This window comes from Desarmillaria tabescens, assembly GCF_030435595.1.
Source record: "Desarmillaria tabescens strain CCBAS 213 chromosome Unknown EV420scaffold_10, whole genome shotgun sequence".
Lineage (NCBI taxonomy): Eukaryota > Fungi > Basidiomycota > Agaricomycetes > Agaricales > Physalacriaceae > Desarmillaria > Desarmillaria tabescens.
The window spans coordinates 924070-940502 of NW_026848309.1; the positions used below are offsets into that span (position 1 = coordinate 924070).

The 16433-nt window shown below is 47.8% G+C and overlaps 7 protein-coding genes across 7 annotated transcripts; 4 read left to right on the forward strand and 3 right to left on the reverse strand.

The window, feature by feature from the left end:
- Nucleotides 1-7: 7 nt before the first annotated feature.
- EV420DRAFT_1527876 (uncharacterized protein) lies at nucleotides 8-1732 on the reverse strand. The gene is made up of 5 exons (XM_060472477.1): nucleotides 1307-1732; nucleotides 1176-1245; nucleotides 1089-1124; nucleotides 599-918; nucleotides 8-542 (listed from the first exon to the last, which is right to left on the reverse strand). The coding sequence occupies exons 1-5, from the start codon at nucleotides 1501-1503 to the stop codon at nucleotides 206-208; spliced, it is 960 nt and encodes a 319-aa protein (XP_060333653.1). The 5' UTR covers nucleotides 1504-1732; the 3' UTR covers nucleotides 8-205.
- Nucleotides 1660-2162, forward strand: EV420DRAFT_136146 (uncharacterized protein). The gene is made up of 2 exons (XM_060468975.1): nucleotides 1660-2024; nucleotides 2079-2162. The coding sequence occupies exons 1-2, from the start codon at nucleotides 1815-1817 to the stop codon at nucleotides 2097-2099; spliced, it is 231 nt and encodes a 76-aa protein (XP_060333654.1). The 5' UTR covers nucleotides 1660-1814; the 3' UTR covers nucleotides 2100-2162.
- A 281-nt stretch (nucleotides 2163-2443) lies between these two features.
- Nucleotides 2444-4498, forward strand: EV420DRAFT_1527892 (uncharacterized protein). Its single transcript, XM_060472478.1, has 11 exons — nucleotides 2444-2476; nucleotides 2543-2749; nucleotides 2808-2840; nucleotides 2893-2912; nucleotides 2962-2976; nucleotides 3026-3064; nucleotides 3117-3149; nucleotides 3416-3431; nucleotides 3456-3909; nucleotides 3960-4041; nucleotides 4096-4498. The coding sequence occupies exons 2-11, from the start codon at nucleotides 2698-2700 to the stop codon at nucleotides 4300-4302; spliced, it is 951 nt and encodes a 316-aa protein (XP_060333655.1). The 5' UTR covers nucleotides 2444-2476; nucleotides 2543-2697; the 3' UTR covers nucleotides 4303-4498.
- A 1023-nt stretch (nucleotides 4499-5521) lies between these two features.
- On the forward strand, nucleotides 5522-7933 carry EV420DRAFT_136162 (acyl-CoA oxidase). The gene is made up of 6 exons (XM_060468976.1): nucleotides 5522-6282; nucleotides 6339-6608; nucleotides 6661-7168; nucleotides 7220-7274; nucleotides 7325-7399; nucleotides 7462-7933. Exons 1-6 carry the CDS (start codon nucleotides 5948-5950, stop codon nucleotides 7887-7889), a joined length of 1671 nt encoding a protein of 556 aa, XP_060333656.1. The 5' UTR covers nucleotides 5522-5947; the 3' UTR covers nucleotides 7890-7933.
- A 43-nt stretch (nucleotides 7934-7976) lies between these two features.
- Nucleotides 7977-9807, reverse strand: EV420DRAFT_1746226 (uncharacterized protein; the record flags this gene model as incomplete). Its single annotated transcript, XM_060480157.1, has 2 exons — nucleotides 9704-9807; nucleotides 7977-9645 (listed from the first exon to the last, which is right to left on the reverse strand). Exon 2 carries the CDS (start codon nucleotides 9639-9641, stop codon nucleotides 7977-7979), a length of 1665 nt encoding a protein of 554 aa, XP_060333657.1. The 5' UTR covers nucleotides 9642-9645; nucleotides 9704-9807.
- A 93-nt stretch (nucleotides 9808-9900) lies between these two features.
- On the forward strand, nucleotides 9901-11776 carry EV420DRAFT_1266000 (uncharacterized protein; the record flags this gene model as incomplete). Its single annotated transcript, XM_060467302.1, has 7 exons — nucleotides 9901-10294; nucleotides 10347-10548; nucleotides 10600-10796; nucleotides 10850-11366; nucleotides 11420-11444; nucleotides 11497-11587; nucleotides 11643-11776. The coding sequence occupies 7 exons, from the start codon at nucleotides 9901-9903 to the stop codon at nucleotides 11774-11776; spliced, it is 1560 nt and encodes a 519-aa protein (XP_060333658.1).
- A 10-nt stretch (nucleotides 11777-11786) lies between these two features.
- Nucleotides 11787-16234, reverse strand: EV420DRAFT_136382 (inositol polyphosphate phosphatase). The gene is made up of 22 exons (XM_060468978.1): nucleotides 15782-16234; nucleotides 15260-15729; nucleotides 15032-15211; nucleotides 14916-14982; nucleotides 14563-14857; nucleotides 14396-14512; nucleotides 14133-14347; nucleotides 13996-14087; nucleotides 13873-13949; nucleotides 13756-13822; nucleotides 13658-13700; nucleotides 13595-13604; nucleotides 13464-13544; nucleotides 13334-13403; nucleotides 13204-13284; nucleotides 12966-13156; nucleotides 12802-12910; nucleotides 12603-12741; nucleotides 12472-12552; nucleotides 12266-12421; nucleotides 12172-12216; nucleotides 11787-12124 (listed from the first exon to the last, which is right to left on the reverse strand). Exons 1-22 carry the CDS (start codon nucleotides 16008-16010, stop codon nucleotides 11877-11879), a joined length of 3063 nt encoding a protein of 1020 aa, XP_060333659.1. The 5' UTR covers nucleotides 16011-16234; the 3' UTR covers nucleotides 11787-11876.
- Nucleotides 16235-16433: the final 199 nt, after the last annotated feature.

The following is a 16433-nucleotide window of genomic DNA, read 5'->3' on the forward strand; positions in this document are numbered from 1 at the left end:
AAGCAAATAAACAGCAACGTCAGCCCGTTGACTTAGCCTAACAGTCATTGTATTTCAGAATCTCTCTACCAATGTTCAATAGAATGCAGTATCCATAGTACCGAAACAACAATTAGTTGTACAATCGAGTTGAGTAAAAAAGAAAAGAAAGCATATCCACAGCGATGGAGAACACGAATAAAACTTAATAAACAGCTTTCCCTTCCTATTGCACCTGTTGCGCTACTTGTATCTGACTCTGATCCTCCGGGGCATGAGCAGGGATCATATGCGGAGGCATCTGTAGCGTTCCATCGGGCCCCAAAGGCATGGGGGGCATCAGCGCAGACCGAACCTTGAACAGCATCATCCTGAACCATTCCTGGTCAGCGCCAGCCTTCTCCTGTTCCTGGGTAACCTGCTGCAGATGACCTATCTCCTTCAACCAAGCGTGGTGCCAATTGATGTTGCCATGCTCGTCCATCTCAAGACCTTCGTCAGGTGAGATCGGCATAGGCATGGGAAATCGCATGCCAGCCATCATAGGAAAATTGGGATCGAATCTATGAAGATTTGGAGGTCAGAATAAGAAAGGACAGATCAAATAAACAATGCTTACGGGGTTGGGTAGGGGGGAAAGGGCGCTGGCGGTGCCCTATTGGGACTGCCGTCGGTGTCAGGCCCTGGCATAGGAGGAGTACCGTACGCATTCGGATCCTCAAAGCCAGAAGGTGGCTGGTAATCACCATCACCGCCATCTGACTTGTTCCCGCTCCCTGCCTTTGCGCCCTTGGTCTTTTTCTTGCGCACACGATGTACACCTGTCCGGGGGTCGACACTGTCGTTCACCACCCAGTAGGAGCCTTTGCCTCGGTCAGTGAGTGGGCGAGGAAGCTTCTCAAAGCATGGATTCAAGGATAGGTTGTGGCGGACCGAGTTCTGCAAGAAGAAAAAAAAGGTGTGTCAGCATGTGTATCGCACGCCTGTCGAGAAAACAACAAATAGGACCAGTCAAGCATCAACAGCGCGACGCGTCTCGCACCATCAAATACGACCACAAATAATTATCCTACACGTAACAAATGCAGGGCACATCACAACAAACTCACCTTCCAACCAGCCGGTGCCGTTCGAAAATAGGGGAACTGGGCAGACTTTTAGGTTTTGCTGCTGCAAGTAAACTGTATGCCACATACCCGAGACTCAATAGCGTAGTAAATATCTTCAAGCAGGAGCTTCTGATTAGGCGAACCTTTGATGGCGTAGCTGCAGGGAACAACAGAGCGAAGACTGAGCAGACTGTATGCTAAACAGATGCCACACTCACCGAATCAGCGTCGAATACGGGTAGAACGGCTTCGTGCCAGGTGGGCCGTCTCGAAGTGAATCCAAGTTGATGGGCAGCCCGCCCGTCAACGTCGAGTCGTCAGTGCTTGTGTAGTACGACTCATCCATGCCACCTTCCTGCTGTTGGTCACCCATCATAGGCTGCTGCATGAGCTGTTGTTGTGATTCCATGTCCATCGTAACCAAAATATAAGAGAGTGTAGTGCTGAAGCTTTCGGAGCAACGAGGAGAGCACGGACGGAGGAGAACGTGGGCGGTGGGATATTATGTCAGACGCAGACGTGGGAAATCTGGGTCGCGCACGGACCCTCGACGAGCGGTAGTAGACGCCATCGTCTTACACGGCGTCGAAGCGACGCCGTCATCGTGCCCAGCGACGTCGATTTTGGGTGGATGTAATTGAGTTGCCCAGCAGCCACTGGGTTCAACAGGCCCCGACAGCGCACGCAGCGACAAATTCATCAAGCCCAACCAAGCAAACAAATGCAATGTTTTCGCCTTTCTTCTGGCTGTTTGCTGCCCTTGCCTCGTTTTTTTCCAACCGGCTCAGTACAGGCTTTGGTATTTGCTCTGTCAATATCCCATGGCCAGCTGGCTTGATCGTCGTGGAGGATTCTGAGCCTGTAACTATCTACCGGGGCCTGACAACAGCAACGTATTTGCCACCGTTTCACTACACGTTCAGCAGCAGCATTTCCGTGGTGTAAGTCAGTCTTTTTCGCCAGCGTCATTCGAACTCATGCGTCCTACAGATTCTTTTATTTGATACGTAGAATGAATAATAAAATGCTGCTTCGAATTTTCGTTGCGTGTCACCTCTCGAGCAAGGTACCGGTCCATTCTGTTATAGAAAATTTCTTCGTACCTGTCCTCAACAATGTTCATCCTTGGAGATGATATCAAGGCACCACCATAGCTAGGAACCCAATACCTGCCAAGGAAAAACATTCATCTTTTACGAGCTCTTTTCCAATACAGATCTGCACATATACTATTTGGTCGAAACAGGTCGAAACGCTCCTAGCCGCGCGCGCCGCTGCGTCCGAATGATCGCGTCTCCGAGATCTATCATGCAACTGCGCCATCTCGTCTCCAAAGGGGTCATCCTCCTCCAACCTGTCTTGCAGGAGGATCGAGGTGGACTGACAATGCAGGTTCATTCATGTTGTTCCAGCTTTTTCGTATATTAATATTCATGTTACTCTTGTGTTCGCAGGGCTCGTTGATCGCTGACTTTGGCGTCCCGATCAATTATTCTCCTGTTGACTAGGCTAAAGGAGGCAACCATAGGAGATTCGATGTCATCTATCCGAGACACGGTTTGGGATGTAAAAACTGTAGGGTCCGTTTTCATGCATTACCCCTACCATCATGGCCGACGAGGAGATAGTCAGAGGCCTGGACGTGGTTCGAATATGCCAGCGTAAGCCTCGCCCCCGGTACCATGTTTAGTACCAAAAAAGACTGACCGCGCTCTTTAGTGGTGGCCACCACAGTCGTTTTGTATGATCATGGTAACTTGTAACGAATTTGTTTGCGTGCGCATTGTTGACTACCCTTGCCTAGTTATTACTTTTGGCCAGGAGGTGTGTCATTTCCATAGTTCTTCTTCTCATACTCTGATGAACGAGACAGGTGGAATACATCTGGGTAGGTATTCTCGTTCGCGAGTCACAACCTAGAGGCTTACCATCATCAGAGCAAGCAGTGGTCGGCTTCAAAAACGTTATTCATCCTGGTCAGCACAAACCTTGTCAGTCACCGTCTCGTCCTGACATTCAGGCATTCAGAATCGTTACTTGGGGGAATTTCTGTTGATGTACGTGTTATCTCTCATTGAATATCTCCCCCACCTGATTGCCGGCATTAGTGCTGAAGGCATCCGTCAGTCTCTACGTGTATCGTTTGGTCTTTCATTGAACGAACGATTCACAGTGTTCATTACGGGTTATCACTCGGAGCTAGTGAGTGTCAATGTTTAGCTTCTCCTAGTCCTTGGACATTCTTTAACTTATGCTATTCAGATGTGAGTCCGCAGGTGTTTTAATGCACTCATTGGCGTCAGCTTTCTATCTAGATGTGAGCAGAGGCATCTTATGTTATCCGTACCACTGATGATGATCTTTAAGGCGATGTTTTCTTTCGTTTTCAGGGGTACTTTAACGCACTCCTTATCTGTATTGGGGGAGCAGTGATGAGTCTTAGAGTGGTGGCGATGCACGAAGCATCGAAGAAAATCCTCACCCTAGTCGGCGTCCTTCTCTTCGGGGAGTTAATTTCAATGGTGACTGTGCTCAGCCTCTCATTTAGGACAGTCAAAGGTCTGGCCACGTTTCATCCATATTCATATAGAAGGTTACTCACTATAGCTGTAGTTTTGCAGCAGTCCAGTGTACATGCTTGCATCGCTTCGGGTGTCCCACACTATTATTGGACTTTTTACCTCTTCCCCATGGTTCTTGAGACCGTCCTCTTTAGTCTGGCACTTTCAGTTGCCTTCAGACACATCCGGGAAAGGGGACTTCTAACCGGAGAGTCAGTTTTGGACGTTCTTTTTCGCGACAGCATATACTATTTCATTATGTAAGACGTCCCTCCATCGTAACTCGATGATTTTTGACGCATTTTCTCAGTATCGAGTGTGCGTTCAGTGCCAACGTAGCAACAGCATTTTACGTTACTAGGCACGGCAGATACAGCAAAGGAGTACTTCACGTAGGATCAGGCTTTCGATCCCGCCTATTTTCGGTTTTGAATATGATTTTACAGGTTCCTTGGCTGCAAATCCCCCAAGGGGTCTCTATTTCAGTCACGATTTTGGTTGTGTCCAGGCTTATCCTGAATCTTCAACATGTATACTACCTCCCCATTCGAAACCATTCGGTGGTGTCGTCTATTCAATGGCGAGGACCCTCCGACGAAGCCGATCTGCCACTGGATGACAGGCTGTACACGCTAAATTCTCCATTACCTTAGGCATACATATTAAAGAGGAACGGGAGATTGATGTAGTCAACGTCGGCCATGTTCCCTACAAAGGTATTGTTCTGGTTTGTGTACAGTATTATCATATAATGTAATAATAATTCCCACGAGCAACGCAAGGAAATTTGTTCGGATTCGCTTGGAGAATTTGGGGCGATTGTAAATAGTGCAGAATCTCAAATATCCCTGATTCTCGTCATACAAAAACAAACTCTATCGTGCAGTCTTTCTTTCATCTGCATGGCCCTCCAACAATTTGAAGTCAACGGCCCTGCCGTGGGTCATCCCGATTCCATTTTCTACTACCCTTCCCGGAAATCAGTCGAACGAGATGTCTGATTACTTACATTGTCTATAGCTTTTGGGTCGCATGAATTTACACTACATATATTCTTCGTGCTCAAGACGAAGGACCGGAGTTTCAAACTGGGTTACCTCATATCACCGTGACATTCTCCTACTCTCCTGTCTGCCTTTCATTCCTACATTGCTTCAGTAGCGATAACGACATAATGGGCGGCCCTTCTTTTACTGGTTATATCGATGGCAGCACCTCCTAGTGGTCCCGGAATGTTTGGAACTGGCTGTCTCCGTCGACGCGTTCTGCACCTGACTTATGCGCAGCTCGTTGCACCCTACAAGGGGATCAATACTTCCAAGAGGTGATTGTTTTCGAGAGGTGAGTATCTATCCTTTTTCCGTACCAAGCCGGCGTGCCTTGATGGTTACTGCAGACAGATGCAAGGCGCATACATTTGTTTAGCACAAGCGGAAAATAAACTAAGCACTCCGACGAGGACGCAGTATAGAGGAAAGATGTAGCCTTTGTTGGCAGTTTGTCGTTCATCCATTATCTAGCCAGTTCTTTGCTCACTATACCTTCTTGCTCTTACAATTACAGTTTAAATTCTGAATCCCCGGGTTTTGTTTAATCGTGTCTGTAAAGTCAAGAACCTCATGGACTCCGCCAGTGCCTTGCCACAGTATTGGCTCTACTTGTGCTATCGTTTATATCTATCGGGTTCCTGTTTTACAAACGCGGTGACTAAATTTCTCCTGATAGCCTCCGCCGACGCCCACATTGACAGAGAACATGTTTGTCAAGTTTGCGCCCTCCAGGAACCTTCTGGAATAGTTGGTCCTTCAGTTTCGTCCACTTATTCAGAATGCTTTTACTTCTCGTCTGGCGTCCTTTGTGTGGCTTCTGACTTCGTAGGCATCAACTGTACGTGGTACAACAGACGCGTTTTCTTCCCGTCGTGTCTTGGTTCAAACTTGACTTACCTTGGCTTAAAGGGCCTGCATCGCTTTTTTACATGCGCATTCGGCGTGGCGGTACATATAGGCGTGGATGGTACAAATACCAGCCCCTCTACTGCCAAAATTGAATGAAAATGGAGTTCACTTAAGCCGGACTCCAGTGCAACATTCAGATCAGGGCAAGTCGACAGGGTATGGACACTGGAAATTATACCATGCTGCATGTCCCGCATTCTGTGTTCCATTGAAAAGATAACCGTGAATCTATCCCCCCCGGACAACATATGTCCTGTCTACAGTTTGTCGTAAAGATCCAAGTCATCTTATTTAACCGACCTAGTTTTCCCCAGTCTTCCAATGTCCCCCAAACGTGACAATGTCTTCCGCACATAATTGGCCCTCTCAGCCCCTCCTCAACGCTGCCGTGTTCAACGACGTCGATGTTAATGCCGACGCCCGAGCGCTCTCCGAAAATGCGTACCAACGCGCGGAGCTTATCTGGAAGACTTGGGGCCTCACCTTTGAGGATGTCGTCAAGCTCAGTCCCAAGTTTTGGAAGATCCACAATGACCCCATTGTCTGTCACAATGGTTCCTCGAGCACTGTCATGACAATACATCTTAACCTTGTAGTCGGTACCATTGGAACGTATGCTGCCGACCGTCCCGAGCTGCTGGCTTTGTGCAAGGATATGATGGATTTCAAGATCATGTACGTGTTGTCTTCTAGGTATCCTTGTTATTAATGCTTACTATAGCTCGTATCAGAGGTCAATTCCTTATCACTGAGGTTGGTCATGGTTTGGATGCGACCAACCTTGAAACTACCGCCAGTCTCCAGCCTGACGGCTCGTTCATCCTTAACTCCCCCAACAGGGCTGCTGCAAAGTTTATGCCTCCAACTGTCCCGGTACTTGGTAAACCCTGCTATGGTGTCGTCTGGTCGCAGCTCCTCGTCGGTGGTGAGAAGCGTGGTATCAGGCCTTTCGTTGTCCAACTCAACGACGGCGTTAACATGTCCAAAGGTATCACCGTAAAGTATGTCGACCTAAAAATAAAATTCTCCTAGGCTAAAAACAGATCAACGTAGATTAATTCCGACTCGTCACGGCGCCACCCCAGTAAACCATGCCATAACTCACTTCACCCAGGTACGCCTTCCGGAATGGTCACTCCTCGGACCCATTGGTGACAAACCTTCGACGCATGATGACTTCCTTGCCGCCATCTGGCGTGTCTCTGTCGGTACTCTCGCTCTAGCTTCACTCACTCTTCCAGCTACGCAAATCGCCGCCCACATCGCATATAAGTACTCCGTCCGTCGTAAAGTCGGCATTCCTGCCCAGCCCATCATCAGCTTCCGCACCCAGCAAATCCCCATCTTCACTGCGGTCGCGCAGACATATGTCATTGAGGCGTGGACGAAGCATGCAATTAAACAATTTATGGATCCCGTTGCGGGTCGTCACACGAGACATGCAATTGCCACCATCTACAAGGCGGTGGTTATGGAACATGCGCAGACTGCCCACTTCAACCTTTCGGAGAGACTTGGTGCACAGGGTTTGTTTGACTACAACCAGATTGTGACGCAATTCGTCAGTTTCAATTCTCTACTTCACGATAGCCTCTGTCTGATCCGCACTTAGGCTGAGATAAGGGGTATTGTCATTGCTGAGGGTGATGTCCTCGTTCTAGCTATCCGTTGGTGATATTTTCTTCGCTTCGCCTTGATTCTTACCCTTTGATGACAGGCCTCGCCTCGGAACTACTCCAGGAGAAATACTCTGTCCCGGCTCCTCTTTACCCCACCAGTCTCCTCGCCCAGCGTAAGTCTATTCCAGTCTTGCCAAACTGCATCTACAGGACGACTAACCAATTTTATGAACAGACGAACAAGGTGTGTTTGAAGAAGCCCGGGTCCTTGCCAAGAAATACGGAGCTCGGTCGAAGCAATACGCCGACTATATCCTTCCTCGTTCCAAAGATCTCGTCGAAGCCATTGGCCACCGGATGGCGTACGAAAGTGCTTTAGTCGAAGGTATTCCCACTGTTCTTGCGGATATATATGAAGTCTTTGCCATTCAGAAGGACGTCGGCTGGTACCTCGAGTCTGGTCTCCTCACCCGAGCTAGGATCGCCGACATGCAGAATGCAGTGATGACGAATGCTGCGGAAAACATGAATAAATGGGTTGAGGGAATGAGTGTGGCCAAGTGGGTAAAGGCGCCGATTCTCACTGAGAAGTGGGATGATTTTGTGGATTCTATGTATACGTTCAGGGAACCTCCGGAGGAGATAATGCCTTTATCAATGTGAAGGAGCAAGATTTCTATAAATTATGATGAAAATTTTGTTTGCCTGCGTAACTAATGATAGACTCCCTCTCGTCACACTGAGAGTTCTTTAATGTACATGTACAAAACCATCAAGGCCTTCGTCCTTCAGCTTCTCTAGAGCAAGCACATCGTCCTCATCGAGACAAGTCCAAGCGGATTCCGACACCCATAGGATAAGCTTTGTGAGCCATTGCGTAACACATGGTCCGTGCACCCGCAATGCAACCATCTCGACGAAGGTCAGGTCGAGGAAAGAGAGTGTAGCAAAGTGGAGTCCATTCAGTTCAATAGCGAACTGTTGGAGAGATGGGACCAAACAATGCTGAGGTGAACCTCTCACCATAACTGTCTCCTTCATTTGGGTTACGAGATCACACATCACACGGTCATACTCGTCCGTCCACCGCTGATATATGTAGCTTGAAAACTCCTCCAATTGAGGCGAAAGTCGCAAAATGGCATGAAGGTTCTCATAGAGAGCTGCCTCACAGAGGGTTAATTGCGTCAGCGAGCACTGAGAGTGGATAAGCATCTCATGAAGCCCACGGAGGGCATCTATCGGGCACGGGTATCGGAAAGGTATGGTTCCACTGGGCGAAGCTTTGAGCGTGACTTCCTTTAACGCTGGGAGGATAACGCTACGCATGAAGTCTCGAGAACATGTAGAGAGCTCTTCTAAAGACGAATTAGCAATGAAGGCAAGGGAGTGTGATGCTGATATTGGGCCGGCGGTACCGTAATCGACGTATGAAAATGAACGGAGCTTTTGAGCGGATTTGACTATAGCCAAGTATTCGGGGGTCATTCTGTCTCCAGACCATGGGCGTTGGTCAGAGAAGGAAATGAGGTTGGTAGTGGGGAATCGAATGATAGCATCTGGATGCATACCCTTCAAATGCAGAACCTGCAGTTTCGGGGCAATCTCGAAGGCATAGATGGATTCTGGCCCAGAGTCTAGGTCGTCAGAGCGATTGCAAACGAGGTCCATATCCTTGAGCCAATCAATCTTTCTACGAATAGGGGAGAGTCTTGGAATAAAGGATGGAGGGACTATTATCTTTGCTGTTTCCCATCTCGCCGAATGCATTATCATAATGTCAAAGCACTGGTCCACCACTTGGAATTGCTCTGAGTAAGCTGAGTATTGGAAAAAAGAAAAATGGAGAGGATGATTACGACTGCGTTCGAGGACGCGAGAAAGTATTTCTGCACTTATACTTTTCATCTTACGACAGCAGGGTCCTGGAACATCAATCAACACTGTGGCCCATAGTTCTGGACAGAGTGTCTCAACGACTCTCCGCCACGAGCTGCACACTTGTCCGAGACACCATGGCCCCTCTCGTATAGAAAAAACACTGATTTCGGATATCCTTCCATCTGTGCCAGTGTATCGATTTTCCCACGACCCGCATAAGATCTTCGCTAGGATCTCTGGAGGAATATAACGAATTGAAGATAAGATTCTTGTATAATCACGTCTATATGGCTGCAGACGCGACATCTGATTCTCCAACGAAGCAACAGCGTCGCGGAGCAAATCAAGATTACTCTGTACTTCAGCGAGAGGTGCCTCGAGGTCGTCTAGGGATGCCTTCAGCTGAACAGTTTGCAGGGGTGATGGCACACTGTTGGTGTGCAAAAGCGAATCAACGTAGGGTGGATAAGCGAAGGTGTGAATCCAGTCCTGTCTGGACAGAATTTCCTCAACAAATGCACGAGTAGGCTGCATGTTGCTGAACACGTAGACAAGTTAATGAGGCAGTCTGAATAGGGTGATTTGAAAACACGTACTCTTATGGATCTAAATCTTGCTGCTCGTAATAATCCTGCTTGTTTGCAAAAAAAAGTTAGGTGTTGGTGTTGGTGCTAGGAATCGATGAGAGGGGGCCGATGAGTTCTAATTTTGGTAAGTATTGACAGGACCTGACCGATCCCTCTGTCGGACTTTGAATTTGTTCTAATTTGCTTCTCTCTCCTCAAGGCCAGGCATGGACTCCGTCATCGAGGTGCAACGACAGACGCACGAAGAAATCGAACGACTCGAGCGCGCGCTGTACACGATACTCTCCCGGCCACATTCTACCCAGGAATCCAGGCTGCAAAATGAGCACAAAGCGTCACAGATTCTGGACCGAATTTCATCGCGCGTGACGACGTTGAATAATCTATACGAAGACGAGGCAGCGCGTAAGGCTGAGGTGGATGCCTTGTCAGCGTCTTCGCAGCCGAACGACCTGTCAGAGTTCTATGCGCGGTTGGTTAAAATACAAGAGCACCACAGCAAGTATCCTGATTCTGTCCCAGGAGGGTTCGGCCTAGAACTGGAGACGCTGTTGGAAGAGCCAAATCAAGACGGGGATGATGATTACGAGGAGGAAGACCGTACGTGACTTCTCTTTGCCATGACACGAATGATGAACGCGTCTCGGTGCAGCCATTTCTCTCTTATTCTCTGGGGAGGAGGCTTATGGGAAATATCTCGATTTGTACGCCAACCATACTGCATACTGCAACATCAAGAATGTCGGCAAGCGACCAGGGTACCTCCAGTATCTAGACTTGCTAATGACAGCCCAAAGTGGTATCGTCCACCAAGAGTTGTCCAAGGAGGCACGCTTCACAAAAGACTATGAAAAGTACGTTCTTGTATCTTATTTCGTCTGTCTCTTTGCATTTATCCTTCTCAGCTATATAACCAACCTTTACACGTACCTCTTGTCTTTTACAAAGCGCACTCAGCCTTTGGTTGATATTAATGCTCAGCAGCAAGAGGCGGAGACAGAGTTCACCAAATTGTGGGATGCGGGGGAACTGAAGGCTTGGGAAGAGCCTAGCCCAAAGACTCAGGCAAACGGCGAATCCGGTGGAATTTGGTGTAGTGCTTGTACGTGTCACACCTTAACTACGAAATGCCATTCACACCAAGTTCTTTCCAAGGCCAAAAGCACTACAGCAAGCAGACCGTATACGATGCTCATCTTACTTCAAAAAAACACATCAAGGCATCTGCAAGGCAGGCCGAAAACGGAGAAACACCCACAGACCCAAATGGAACTCACACCCCATCCCAAACTAAGGCAGCTCACCCTTCCAATTCTTCCGCAAAGTCTCGTCTTCGGAACTCTGCTCTGTATACGCACCTTTCCACAGCACTTCTAGCCACGCTTATTCCCTTACTAAACGACACGAAGTCTAATGTTGAGCGTCGCTTCTCGCTGACGGCTCGTGAACGTGAACAAGAACTTCTGGAACAGGCCAAGCCACAAGCGCCGGCACCAGCAGCTACGGGTGAGAATGAACAGCAGGAAGAAGAGGAGGAGGAGCGCATTTATAATCCCTTGAAATTGCCACTTGGCTGGGACGGGAAACCTATACCGTATTGGTTGTACAAGCTTCATGGTCTGGGAGTTGAATACCGATGCGAGATATGCTCCGACCACGTTTATATGGGGAGGTATGTTACATGTCGGTTCTGAGTCATAACGTGACACGCTGACACCATTCCAGGAAAAACTTCGACCGACATTTCCAAGTGAGTAGATTACCCTTCCAATGATCGCTAAGAGGCTGACGTAGGATGCCAGGAATCTCGGCATGCCTTTGGTATGCGAGCCTTGGGGCTTCCCAACACCAAACATTTCCATGAGATTACAAGGATAGAAGACGCTCTGTCTCGTGAGTTCACAATTCGGTGCTTTTCCTTTTTGATTCACCGAGGTACTTTATACAGTCGCCGAGAAACTTAAGCAAGAAGGGCGCCATGAGATCTTTGAGCAGGAAACCATGGAGGAGCTGGAGGATGAGGAAGGCAATGTCTATAACAGAAAGACGTACGAAGACCTCAAGAAACAAGGCCTAATCTAAAATTACGATTTTTGTATGGTATGCTTTATTACTGTGTAATTAGTTGCGGCTGTTTATATATGTCCAGAACTGTTCATGACAACTGAAAGAAAAGTTACAATCAAGGGACAGATCCATTTGATTTCGTTATGCGTAATGGCGGGGGTGGTGGTGGTGGTGGCTTTCTTGGTGCGGGGACAGGTTCCAAGGGAGTTTGGAGAGTTAGTGCGTGCGTAAATAGCTCTTCATCGGATGAAGAAGGTGAGGAAGACAAAGGCGACTCTTCATCGAATGGATTTCTTCTGGTGTTATGCCGACTAGGAGACACGTTGAACTCTGAGATTGGTACCACACCCTGAGGAAGGTCTTCTTATGCACATCAGAGATGTTGACCACATCGAAGTGGATAAGCATACCTGCAGTGTCCCACCATGCCTTCTCATCGGTACTGGGCGGAGGAACTGCTCACGTCGGATTAGTAAAGATATTGAAAGGATCAAACAAACGTACGATCTTGATGATCCAGTGTTACAATGAGCGAAGCTAATTTTTCATCTAATTTTTCACCTGGCGCCGTAGAAGTAACGCTGTCCAGGAGGACTTTTTGCAGTGCTGCACGCTTGGCTGAATCTATTATGCGAACATTCGCTCTGAAGATTGCAAAGACTAGAAATAGCATTATGAAAAACGTAAGATACATGCATGCGTGTACCCACCGGGTCTATGGTCCGATCCTCTCAACTCTGCCCGGGAGTAAACAGAAAGATCGAGTTGGTTTCCGCGGTAAAGAATACGATCTATATAGGTAGTTAGGGAGTGCAAACAACCGATAGAAAGATAAATGTACCGGTCCAAGCAGGTATCCGGGCCTTTTCACTGGTATCGTAGTTATCAGTGCCAACGTCATACCGGTACGTTGGCCTGAACAATAGCGGCCCCTCCTCGTATTCAGCAAATGCTCTACCCTCATCCATGACTTGTTTGAGCTACCGGGGGCGTGCAACGATTAGTAGGGGAGACATCTAAATAAATAGGATAGCACTTACTTGATCGGCTGACACCAGGCTATCTATATCATCAGCCTGTGCCAGCGCCCGGACGCTTTCATTATCTAGATCTATCCGGTAGTTTGTATCCGCAAGCCATATAATATTCCTATAGCGAACGATCAATAATGAGCGACCGGGAAGAGAGTTGGACAGACACTTACTCGTGGCTGAATATCGTCTTCCCTTTCAGGAAGTGTAAGTCGTTGACAATGGTTCTGTAGTCAGTATTTCGTTCTTCCACATTAGAGTGACCGGCGGCAAGATGGGCCGTAAGGAAACAGAAGTTGGTATCATGATATTGTAGGCGTATTCCTACAGCACCTTTGTTCCCCGACATCCCTCTCAAACCAGTCTAGTATTGAAATGAGGTTGGGCTTGTTACGCTGGCAACCAACACACCTTCCGTGACGTAGCTTCGACGTTCCGAATCACTGGCGCCAATTCGGCCTTCACAAGAACTAACAGAGCCGTGCCGACCAGCTTTGACATAGTCAAATATTGAAACACGTAGCCTGAGATAAGAACGAACCTGTTCACTCCTCAAGAGAACGTAAGAAGAATTTTGTGAGGACGACGCTCCAGAGTGTCCAGTATTCGAGCTTCCCACACTCGTCTGAGTCGGCGTTAGACCAAACAGGGGCCACGACATGTTGCCTCACCGTTTCTCTGGATCTGTTTGTACCATTTGCTGAGCAGTCAAAGGAACTATTTCCTGAAACCCTAGAATAAACATGTCGGGTCTTTACCGTGCGTCAGGAAGTTGTTGAATGTATTCATAGGAAGCACATACTCTCCAGCGCCTATGAAGAGAGTCAGCATCATAAATAATGGTGACGACGCCAGTGGTGCTTACTCTCACGAGGAAACAGCCACGGTATCAGAGACTCAGAAGGCGGCTGTGAGATGTATACGATGAGCAACAGTATCAGGCGAAGGACAAGGACCACTCACGCGGCCATTCAAATTCCAAGTACCAGTGAAAATAGTGCATTTTTTCGTCGTTGAATATTCTTCTAGACTACGTCCTTGATGAAGATAGTGGAAACAGAACTCGAACCATGTACATACCGTTGTTCCAATGCTTGCCGAACCGAATCATGAACGGGATCGAAAATAGTCACCATTTTCTGTGAGCTCATGTTCCCCTAGAGGATATTAGTAACCATATGAGGCAGAATCCTTTGTGCGTACTAAGAACATGTCAATAGCGGTCTGCTTGGCCTTATCCTGAAAGTTATTGATGTATGCACGCGAAACGCTCTTAGTCGCGTCTGAAAGCACGCCTAATGAAAGGTTAGCCAGTGTCAGCATTTGTACATATCGCCTACCTGCCAGGGTGCGCTTTCCGCTCCGGGTAAAACTTGTATTCAAGGCACCAGTACCAGCGTAGATTCTCGACAAAGCGTCACCGTTCTCCGCCCATAGTTCTCGATGGACGGACCATAGGGAATGAGAATGTATCCATTCTCGTCGGACGAGTAATATATATTGCTCTAAAGTCAACCGAGACAGGATATCTTGAACAAAATTTGTCCGATCAAGGCTACAAGTAACGTATGAGATAAGGCGAGAGTATCGGAGGTTCTCTTACCAGTCCAGACAGTTACTTCGGAACACGCCCTTTTGCTGCGTCACGACTTCATCGGTATTCGTGTCACACATAGTAAATCCATACTGATCAACGTGATCGGTGATGGGTTCCATTCGTCTAAACCACAAGAGGTGAGTCTGTTTGATTGCAGCAGATGTGGACAGTACCTTAATTCTCTAATGACACTGTCGTGTCCACCAATCCTGACCGCATTATGGAAATCAAAATGCGTTATGCCTAGAGATTCACCAAACACTCCACGAGCTATATGCAAATGGCGACCATATGCGCTAGTCAGAATTGTTTCATTTTCCTTTGATCCTAGTAAATTGATAACATGGACCCCGCCATATTCTTCCGTCAGATGAGCAAAGTGCCTTTCAAAGGCTGGCTGCGAGGCATGTGGGCGGGTAATCTGTATTCGTTGACCAAATGTTTGAAGACCTTGCTGTTCCCAAAATACTGTGAGGTTGGACACTTTCGTTGAGGGAATGCTTTATTAAGAAGATGAAGTACATACGTGGAACGCTTCCGCGAACTTGTACATAGCTAACAGTGTGTTGATCAGTAGTAAACAGGATTTCAGTCTGGTGGGAATTTAGAGTGACAACGAACAAAGCAAGAAAGAAGGCAAACCTCGACAAAATTTGCGCAATTGCCATCGTCGTCAACTCCACGGGTGTTAAAACGAGTACCTGCTCGTTTGGAACCAAGTCGGGAGATTAATGATAGAGTTGCAATCGCCGGTTTGCCATCGGTTGGAGGCATTGGAAGAGCCATGGATGAGATCCCTACGTAACCTTGAATCGCCAAAATCTGTACACAGTATGAAGCATATTCTCAAGAAAGATCGCTCTTACTCACAATGAAATGGCAACGATCCAGGTCTTCGCGTTCTTGGGGGTCCAGTCGCTCCCTAAATTCCAGCAAACTTCTCGCAATATATTCGTTCCATACAAATCGTTCATCGAAGCTACCTGGGTCCCGAGAAAGGGTCGGATCTCGAGCAAGTCGTTGTGAGAGTCGCGAAGAGAGATCCCACTGAGAGTCTATGGTATAGTAGAAGGATCCAGAGGATAATATCTTCGTCAATGGCATACACGGATGCTCGAACACTTGGGAAGAGGGTGTGGTCTGCGCATAATTGTCGCGGGAGGAGTAGTCTCCAATATCGGGACTAGGCAAATCTCCACTGAGAGAGAGATCATCCCAGGCCGATGATGTCAAGCTATAAAATCCAACTTCGTGTATTCGGGCTACAGCTTCCGAAGAGGGTGCAGATGGGCGTGTATTGCCAACTTCCGTAGCGCTGGTCACAAGAACGAGGAAGATGTCTGGAATACGATGGTCAGTAAAGCAACAATGACAAGAGTGGATCGAACTCACCATTTTCTATCGAAATGATACCCAGGCATCCCTTAACAATCCTGTTCGTCAACTTGATGGCATTGGAGAGATCTACCTCGTCCTTAGTAAGGAACTCTACCACAGCCTGGTTGTAGCTCTGCTCGCCAGCACGAAAGACAAGAACGCGCCTGGGGCACCCTAGCTGGTCGTCTTGGGAGCTCGTGGCGAGATACAACGCCCTGGGGTTGCTTGCGAGGTAGAGGTACATGGCATGAAGAACGTCGGCGCAATGGCTGAATTCGGCAGTCCAATATACGAATTTGTCCCAATCAGGCAGAAAGTTTGCCAAACACTTTCAGTGCAAACAGCGCCGGCGCGATTCACGTCAAATTCCTGATCCTTCTGTTTTCAAGAGATATTCAGCAGCACATGTTGTTCTACTATGCCGAGAACCAAAATCGATGTGAGACGTAATGAGCGCAGAGAAAATTTGCATGACGGTATGTTTCGTCACTTCAAACTCCAAGGCGCCGATCCCCTGACATGTTGCTATGTACATTCTGTAACAACAGACTCATCAACAGGGTTTCAGCACCACGTTTTCGATGGTAATTGGAGCCGGTTACTTTTCGACTTTCAAGGACAATGGCTAGTCCTCGTCCAATTCATTTACTTAATGTAAGAGCCTAAT